Here is a 9413-nt window from a genome sequence, read left to right on the forward strand (position 1 = left end):
GCCGTCTGTCAGGTATGTGTTGTTAGACGCAGGTTTTTCCATAGCCATCTTTTCAAGAACGGGGTGCCATCCCTGCTTGATTGCTAAATTATCAATAAATTCTGGAAAAACTAAATAAGAAAAAAAATCTAAGAGACTGAGGAGTTAATATGGAAACCTTTATATCATTAAACTAGTATGTTTTGAAATAAAGTGAATTCTTCCAGGCCTACTGCAAAAATCAAATTCCTAAAAATAAAATAACCAAAAAACAAACAGCATCAAATTCCCATCAATGTCATCAATAAAATCTCAGTACCTCCACCAACTAAGGGAAAAAAAATCTTAAGCTAGAAAAAATCTGAACCCCCTCAAAAAGATTCAACACTGAAACACAACTCATCCAAACACTTCAACTAACAATACCAAAACAAATTTTCAAAACAAATATTCCCCCTATCTAAACAACCAATACCACATAAAACAACTAATGTACTCTCATCACAGTGCATCCGTGTCAAAAATCTAAATTGCCCTAAAATTTTTAATTTAATCACAACCCCAAAATAAAAACTTCAATCTCATTAACAAAAAAAACCCCAAAACAGGTAACACAAACAAAACCCACACCGTACAACCGACTACCGGCAAAAACAGATGCTATGCTCTGTCACTAACAGTTCTTATCACATCAGCAAAGTTAAACGTAAATAAAAAGCAACCCTACTGAACTCCACACAACAAATCACACCAACTATTAAAAAATAATCAGACCAATGCACTGAACTCAAAACCATTCAACTAACCCTAAACAATAGTTAAAAAAAACCCCAAAGCTCTACCGTTATACTAATACATAATTACAATACTCAATAAAAAAAATAATACCTAATGAAAAACATAAAAAATCGATCTAAACTACTAAAATGTTAAAAAAATCACCCCCAAAAATATACCTCTAAAAATCCACCATATAAATGCCTGTGTCCCCAGAAGTAAAACTAATAAGAAACACACTACAGAAAGAAATCCAAACTTATCATCAACACCTAAACTAAAAAAGACAACATTAAATAAATAGAACATATACGTTTTTATACACCAACTACAAACAAAATAAAATTATACCATCAATTACTAAAAATCACCTTAAAACCACTCAATAGAAAAACTTTCAAAAATTGAAAACTGCATCTAACAAAAGCCACCTAATTAACACCCCAAATTCACCTAAACAAACCAACCCTACCCCATCTGAACTCCTACATCCAATAAACAAAACCCAATAAGGTGTGTTCCTTCTATCCCAGGTGTGCCCAGGTGTCCCCAGATGTCCCCAGGTCCCCCCAGGTGAGTTCCAGATGTATCCTCTCCATCCCAGGTGTGTCCCAGGTACCCCCAGGTGTCCCCAGCTGTCCCCAGGTGTCCCCAGGTGTGTCCCAGATGTATCCTCTCTATCCCAGGTGTCCCCAGGTATGTTCCCAGGTACCCCCCCCAGGTACCCTCAGGTGTGCCCAGGTGTGTTCCTTCTATCCCAGGTGTCCCCAGGTGTGTCCCCAGGTGTATCTCAGGTATCTCACGTGTGCCCAGGTGTCTCCAGGTATATCTCAGGTGTCCCCAGGTGTCCCCAGGTGTGTCCCAGGTTTATCTCAGGGGCCCCCAGGTGTCCCCAGGTGTGTCCCCAAGGTGTCCCCAGGTGTATCTCAGGTGTCCCCAAGTGTGTCCCAGATGTCCCCAGCTGTGTTCCAGGTGTGTTTCTAGAACGTGTTCTAGATTGTTCTAGACTGGGTTCTAGATCGGGTTCTAGATCGGGTTCTAGAGCGTTCTAGACAACGTTCTAGATTGTTCTAGACTGGGTTCTAGAGCGTTCTAGACTGTGTTCTAGAGCGGTCTAGATTGGGTTCTAGAGTGTTCTAGATCGTGTTCCAGATCGTTCTAGACTGGGTTCTAGATTGTTCTAGATTGGGTTCTAGATTGAGTTCTAGACTGTTCTGGACTGGGTTCTAGACTGGGTTCCAGGTGTGTCCCAGCTGTCCCCAGGTGTCCCCAGGTCCCCCCAGGTGTCCCCAAATGTCTCCCAGATGTTCTCCAGGTGTCCCCAGGTGTGTCTCAGGTATCTCAGATGTTCCCCAGCTGTCCCCAGGTGTGTCTCAGCTGTCCCCAGGTGTCCCCAGTTGTCCCCAGGTGGTCCCCAGGTGTCACCAGGTGTCCCCAGGTGTATCTCAGCTGTCCCCAGGTGTGGTTTTGGTGTCCCCAGGTGTGTCCCCAGGTGTGTCCCCAGGTGTCCCCAGATGTCCCCAGATGTGTCCAGGTGTCCCCAGGTGTGTCTCAGGTCCCCCCAGGTGTCCCCAAATGTCTCCCAGATGTTCTCCAGGTGTCCCCAGGTGTGTCTCAGGTATCTCAGATGTTCCCCAGATGTTCCTCAGCTGTCCCCAGGTGTGTCTCAGCTGTCCCCAGGTGTCCCCAGTTGTCCCCAGGTGGCCCCCTGGTGTCACTAGGTGTCCCCAGGTGTATCTCAGCTGTCCCCAGGTGTGGTTTTGGTGTCCCCAGGTGTGTCTCAGGTCCCCCCAGGTGTCCCCAGGTGTGTCCCCAGCTGTCCCCAGGTGTGTCCAGGTGTCCCCAGGTGTGTCCAGGGGTCCCCAAGTGTGTCTCAGGTCCCCCCAGGTGTCCCCAGGTGTCCCCAGGTGCGCTCACGTTGTCGGTCAGGGTGACGTCGGCCCCTCGGGTCAGCGGTCGCCGAATGACCTCGATGTGTTTGTGCTCGGCCGCCCAAATGATCGGGGTGCAGCCGCCGTTGTCCTGAGGGGTCATCCAGGGGTCAGCGCTGCCTCCAGACACCCAAAATCACCCCAAAACACCCCAAAAACAACCCAAAACCAGCACAAAACCAGCCCCAAAACAACCCCCAAAACAACCCCAAAACCAGCCCTAAAACAGCCAAAAAAACACCCGAAAAACAACCCCTAAACAGCCCAAAAACAGCCCCAGAGCAGCCCTGACCCTCTGACTACTGCCAGGACACTCCGGACACTGAGTGGACACTCAGGGGTCACTCAGGACACAGTGAGTGGACACTCAGGGGACACTCAGGGGACACTCACACACTCAGGGGTCACTCAGGACAGTGAGTGGACACTCAGGGGTCACTCACTGACTTCTCACCTGGGCGTTGACGTCCACCTGTCCAGTTCCCAGCAGGGACACACAGAGTGGACACTCACACACTCAGGACACACTCAGGGCTCACTCAGAACACTCAGGACAGTGAGTGGACACTCAGGACAGTGAGTGGACACTCAGTGGTCACTCACTGACCACTCACCTGGGCGTTGACGTCCACCTGTCCGGTTCCCAGCAGCAGCTCCACCATCTCCAGGTTCCCGTTCTTGGCCGCGTGGTGCAGGCAGGTGGAGCCGTCCTCCTCCTGTGACGTCATCGACAGGGGACGCAGTGATGTCATCGACGGCCGCGCCATGACGTCATCGACGGCAGAGCCGTGATGTCATACACGGGGGACATGGTGACGTCATACACGGGGGTGGTGACATCATATGGAGGCGTGAGGTGATGTCAGACACAGGGGGGTGGTGACGTCATACATTGGGGGGGCTTGTGACGTCACACAGGGGGCGGTGACGTCACGATCTGGCGATGACATCACGGAGTGCGGATGACGTCACCGGGCGGGACACGTGACGTCACGTGGGGAGAGAAGGTGACATCACAGGGAACACTATGACGTCACCGGGCCGACGATGACATCACAAAACCGGTGATGACATCACCGGGTGCGGGGCAGGGACAACGTCACCGGGATCAAAATTGAGGTTCCCAAAGATCCTGAAGGAGATTTGGGGCACTTTTGGGGGATTTGGGGCACTTTTGTGGGGTTTGGGGACAGAAGATGAGACACCCCAGGCAGGAGACGCAGCCCCGGTGGAAACGGTGCCCGATGCGCACGTCAGGGTGGCATTCGAGAAATGTGCCCTAAAATCCAGAAATCGGCACAAAATCAGCCAAAATCAGCAAAAATTGGTGAAAAAACGGCAAAAAACCAGCCTGAAATAGCCCAAAATCACCTAAAACCACCCTGAAATCAACCAAAATCAGCCTGAAGTACCCCAAAATCACTCAAAATCAGCCTGAAACACCCCAAAATACCCAAAAATTGCCATGAAACACCCCAAAATCACTCAAAATCACCCTGAAATCAACTGAAATCAACCTGAAACACCCCAAAATCAGTCTCAAGCACCCCAAAATCAGCAAAAAAACAGCCTGAAATCACCAGAAATCACCCTGAAATCAACCAAAATTGGCCTGAAATGCACCAAAATCACTCAAAATCAGCCTAAAATACACCAAAACCAAACTGAAGTCACCCGAAATCCGCCTGAAACACCCCAAAATCAGCCTAGTCAACCAAAATCACCCTGAAGTCACCTAAAATCAAACTGAAATAACCCAAAATCACCCTGAAATACCCTGAAATCAACCAAAAATCTCCAAAAAACCTCCAAAATCCCCCAAACTGATCCCTAAAAGGCACAAATTGAGGTTCCCAAAGATCCTGAAGGGGATTTGGGGCAGTTTTGGGGGATTTGGGGATTTTTACAGAATTTTCTTGTATTTTATGAGATTTTTTCTAGATTTTTTAGGATTTTTCCAGGGTTTTTTGCAATTTTTTTGTATTTCATGGGATTTTCACGGGTTTTTTTTTTTGATTGGGGTAATTTTTGGGTTAAATTCCGGTGATTTTGGGTTTTTCTGGACTCACAGTAGTGCAGAAGTGCCCGCAGCCGGGGTAGCAGTGCTGTTTGACCCCAAAATTCAGGATTTTTATGGGATTTTTTGCCGTTTTCTCGTATTTTATGGGATTTTTTGTTTTGTTTTTTTTTTATTTGAGTATTCTTTTGGATTAAATTCCTGGTATTTCGGGTTTTTCTGGACTCACGGCCGTGCAGAAGTGCCCGCAGCCGGGGTAGCAGTGGTGTTTGACCCCCAAAACTCAGGATTTTTATGGGATTTTTTGCCGTTTTTGCATATTTTACCCAATTTTCACAGGGTTTTTTTTGGATCTGAGGATTTCTTGGGTTAAATTCCGGTGACTTTGGGTTTTTCTGGACTCACGGTGGTGCAGAAGTGCACGCAGCCGGGGCAGCAGTGGTGCTTGACACCCAAATTCGGGATTTTTATGGGATTTTTTGCAGTTTTCTCATATTTTACCCAATTTTCACAGGGTTTTTTTTGGATTTGAGGATTTTTTTGGGTTGAATTCCGGTGATTTTGGGTTTTTCTGGGCTCACAGTAGTGCAGAAGTGCCTGCAGCCGGGGTAGCAGTGCTGTTTGACCCCAAAATTCAGGATTTTTATAGGATTTTTTGCCGTTTTCTCGTATTTTATGGGATTTTTTGGTTTTTTTTTTTTTTATTTGAGTATTCTTTTGGATTAAATTCCTGGTATTTCGGGTTTTTCTGGACTCACGGCCGTGCAGAAGTGCCCGCAGCCGGGGTAGCAGTGGTGCTTGACACCCAAATTCGGGATTTTTATGGGATTTTTTGCAGTTTTCTCATATTTTACCCAATTTTCACAGGGTTTTTTTTGGATTTGAGGATTTTTTTGGGTTGAATTCCGGTGATTTTGGGTTTTTCTGGGCTCACAGCGGTGCAGAAGTGCCCGCAGCCGGGGCACCCCTTTTCTTGTTGCAGCAGAGCTCCTTTTTGGGAGGGGGTCTAGTCCTAGAAGGGCTTCCAATAAAGCAGGGTGCTGCTGTCCAGGGCAGTTGGAGTTGTTCTGTGCCTTCTTTGGGGGTGAGGAGCAAAGGCTGAGGGGGACGGGGTGGGCACTGGGGGGCTCCCATGTCCCTTGCGGCATGCCGAGGTCCCCGGCAGAGGGAGGCAGGCGCTGCGCTGGAGGAGCAAGGTGAGCGGGGAATGGGGAGGGCTCGTGCCGGGTACCCTTGCCCAGAGGGGACCCCGAGCTGCCAGGAAATTCCCTGGGAGGGCTGGATGCAGAATCCAAAAAGCTGTGGAGTTGTTCTGGTTTTTACGGTAGGTATTGGCAAGGAACGGGAACTGATCTCTCTAAATTCCCTTGGAAAGAAACCCCCTCTCTGTGCACGCCGTCGTTAGGGTTTTGTTATGTCAGAAATGGCTTAGGGTTAAGAAAGTGGGTTTTGTGTTTCCACCTCTTACTTCCCTGTAAAATATGAGTGTATAAAACACATCTGTGCATCCATGAGGTACTAAAATGCACCAAGAGAAATTTCTGTGCCTAAGTTCCAGACAGACGAGTGCGTTCTGCACTCGGGGTTCACCAGAGCTTTATATTTTTGTCATTCTGACCTGTTAGCTGAATGAATGGGTAGAGTTTCAAAGAGAAAGCAATGCAAAGTTCAAAAAGCAGAACATTAGAAAGAGAAATATATAAATATATACATGTAAAAGTAAATATAGGGGAGCTAGATAGATATATATAGAGAGTTAGAGAAAGAAAAAAGAAATAAATACAAGTAATCCAAATCTAGACAAGTAGATTAATATTCAGTATGAAAACCATATGGATAGATGCTAATATAACATATTTTAATATCTGTTGTGTATTATATCTAGGTGTGTAAAAAAAGAAGTTCAATATGATAGAAATAAGTATGAAAAATATTTAAACCAAGGGACTTTTTGTTTTTTATTTACTTACAGGCATGGCATTTAAATGAATAATATAGAAATGAAAATATACACATCTATAATAAACAAATGAAGATAGATAGATAGCCATAAAATAGAAATAAATACAAGTAATCCATTTCTGGACAAGTAGATTAAAACCTCAAAAAAAGCTCAGAGACTAGAACTACATGAAGGCCTCCACCCTGAGAGACATGAACTTAAGGAACACCATTACAAAGTCCTTTATCCCACAGTCCTTTTTCCCAACACAAAGGAAGTACCAATATAACGTAATTAGTATAGGTTTTTCTTACTCTTTTGAACCCCACATCGGGCAGCAAATAATGTAATGCTTAGAAAGCTAAGACAAAACTCAAAGAGCTGAAGGATAAATTCACAGCTCCAGCCACCTTGTGTCCATCTAGGAACACCCGCTAGACTCCAACTACACCCTACATGACAAATTTCAAATTACAGGGGCCTAGGACTCGGCCTTTTACACCTACACCCAGGCTGGGCAGCAGGACAGAGCAGCTCCGGGACAACTACACCCAGACACCCGTGACACACAAGACAACAGACGAGGGGACACAACGGGGAGACAAAACTCTGGGCCACAAGAACGGCCGCAAGGACCGAGAGAACGCGGAACGAGATGAGCCGGGTGAGAATGAAGGCGAGCTGATGAAGCTCGCAGAACCCGGGAGGAAGAAGATGCTGACGGAATGACAAACTCCAGCAACTGCCAAGACGGATGCCCGAGAATCTGAGGGCCACAGCCCCCTACCTATCTCTGCGTTTCTTCAAGACCTAAGCCGCAACAATGGATCCTCGCGGCGCACGGCTGTCGACACAGCTCGGAACAAGACCTCTAAAAGACATCCGATCGGATGCTTTTAAAAGAGAGACGCGATTCCGAGGCCTCTGAGGGCTCCCGAGGCAAAGCTTCGATGGTGTCGGGCTGAGGAGCCCAGAGATCAGAGACGCGAGGAGTGACGCCGGGGTTTCTGGTAAGCCCCCAGAAGAGATAAGGCGAGGCATGTACAACACGAGAGGCACAAAAGACACACAAGGCACGATGGACAAGTGATGGGACACGCCCCGGGACTGCTCTGTCCTGCACACCTCAGCACTGTGAACAAATGTGAGGCTCTCCCTTCACGTGGCCTAAGGGGCCACAGCCTGGACCTCCCCGTCCCCAAAGCTGACTCCATAACCCCAGGTCCAGAGTCCCGACCCGGCACCCCGATTTCAGCCCCTCTGCAATTCGCAGCCTCCGACTCAGCTCTCGGATGCCTAGCGGGGAGGATCCACATGGAGCGCCAAGGAAGGCCGCCTCGCCATCTGGGAAGTTCCTGCCATCGCCAGGCTGCCGTCTCTCGGTCAGCTACAATAAATAAAACACAAAATCAGAGGCTGATCTTTGCAGGGCATCAGCCAAAACCCAACAATTCCGCTACTCACGGTCTCCTGCGCACGGCCGCATCCTGAGGCCGCGCGCTTCGGCCGCGCCGGGAGCTGGACGCCGTCGTCACAGGGCGCGCCTGAGTTAAGAGAAGACAAAGTGATGCGGCATTGCTGAAACTCAAAGGGACCCTCGCTCCTCCTCCCGACATCCCCAACTCACGGCAACCCCTCGGCCCGTTCCTGAAGGCCACCCACACGGCCCCTTTACGTGGAAAAGGCTGCGTCACACGGTTCCATAACGCTTCCGCAGGGCTCACGGGAGCGGCGAAGCAGCTGTGCCGGCCGGTTGGCGAGGGGGTCTCGGGGAAATGCGACTGGACCGCCTAAAGCACGCAAACAAGATGGGAGGCTTAGCATTGCACCGGAAACTGAGAGCCCAGCGATAACAACAGCTTCCCTCCACTGGTCAACGCTCACCTTGCCCACTTCGCCTTGACTGCTGCCAGCTGGCTCTACTTCCTAAAAATAAACACAAAGAGGAGACCTGTAACACAGTGACCGGTTCCAGTTGCCCTGCAAAGACAAACATTGACTTACCTTCTCGCGGGAACCCCCTTACCCTGGATGGGGCGCTCTGCCACCGATTTTATCCGTCCGCATCTGAAAGAAAGCTGAGACAAAAGTCAAAGTGCTGCAGGGTAACTTTACAGCTCCACGCATCTTGTGTCAATCTAGGAACACCCGCTAGACTCCAACTACACCCTACATGACAAATTTCAAATTACAGGGGCCTAGGACTCGGCCTTTTACACCTACACCCAGGCTGGGCAGCAGGACAGAGCAGCTCCGGGACAACTACACCCAGACACCCGTGACACACAAGACAACAGACGAGGGGACACAACGGGGAGACAAAACTCTGGGCCACAAGAACGGCCGCAAGGACCGAGAGAACGCGGAATGAGATGAGCCGGGTGAGAATGAAGACGAGCTGATGAAGCTCGCAGAACCCGGGAGGAAGAAGATGCTGACGGAATGACAAACTCCAGCAACTGCCAAGACGGATGCCCGAGAATCTGAGGGCCACAGCCCCCTACCTATCTCTGCGTTTCTTCAAGACCTAAGCCGCAACAATGGATCCTCGCGGCGCACGGCTGTCGACACAGCTCGGAACAAGACCTCTAAAAGACATCCGATCGGATGCTTTTAAAAGAGAGACGCGATTCCGAGGCCTCTGAGGGCTCCCGAGGCAAAGCTTCGATGGTGTCGGGCTGAGGAGCCCAGAGATCAGAGACGCGAGGAGTGACGCCGGGGTTTCTGGTAAGCCCCCAGAAGAGATAAGGCGAGGCACGTACAACAC

At 48.9% G+C, this 9413-nt stretch overlaps 1 protein-coding gene and 1 long non-coding RNA gene across 2 annotated transcripts; both read right to left on the reverse strand.

Moving 5' to 3' along the window:
• Positions 1-11: 11 nt before the first annotated feature.
• LOC131589000 (histone-lysine N-methyltransferase EHMT2-like) lies at positions 12-3423 on the reverse strand. Its single transcript, XM_058858096.1, has 3 exons — positions 3302-3423; positions 2674-2778; positions 12-110 (listed from the first exon to the last, which is right to left on the reverse strand). The coding sequence occupies exons 1-3, from the start codon at positions 3413-3415 to the stop codon at positions 84-86; spliced, it is 246 nt and encodes an 81-aa protein (XP_058714079.1). The 5' UTR covers positions 3416-3423; the 3' UTR covers positions 12-83.
• Positions 3424-7727: 4304 nt separating this feature from the next.
• On the reverse strand, positions 7728-9044 carry LOC131588956 (uncharacterized). Its single transcript, XR_009279679.1, has 4 exons — positions 8531-9044; positions 8274-8436; positions 8111-8190; positions 7728-8033 (listed from the first exon to the last, which is right to left on the reverse strand). It is a non-coding gene; the product is annotated as an uncharacterized LOC131588956 (long non-coding RNA).
• Between the last annotated feature and the right edge of the window lie 369 nt (positions 9045-9413).

The sequence above is a fragment of the Poecile atricapillus genome, chromosome 27 (genome assembly GCF_030490865.1).
Source record: "Poecile atricapillus isolate bPoeAtr1 chromosome 27, bPoeAtr1.hap1, whole genome shotgun sequence".
NCBI lineage: Eukaryota > Metazoa > Chordata > Aves > Passeriformes > Paridae > Poecile > Poecile atricapillus.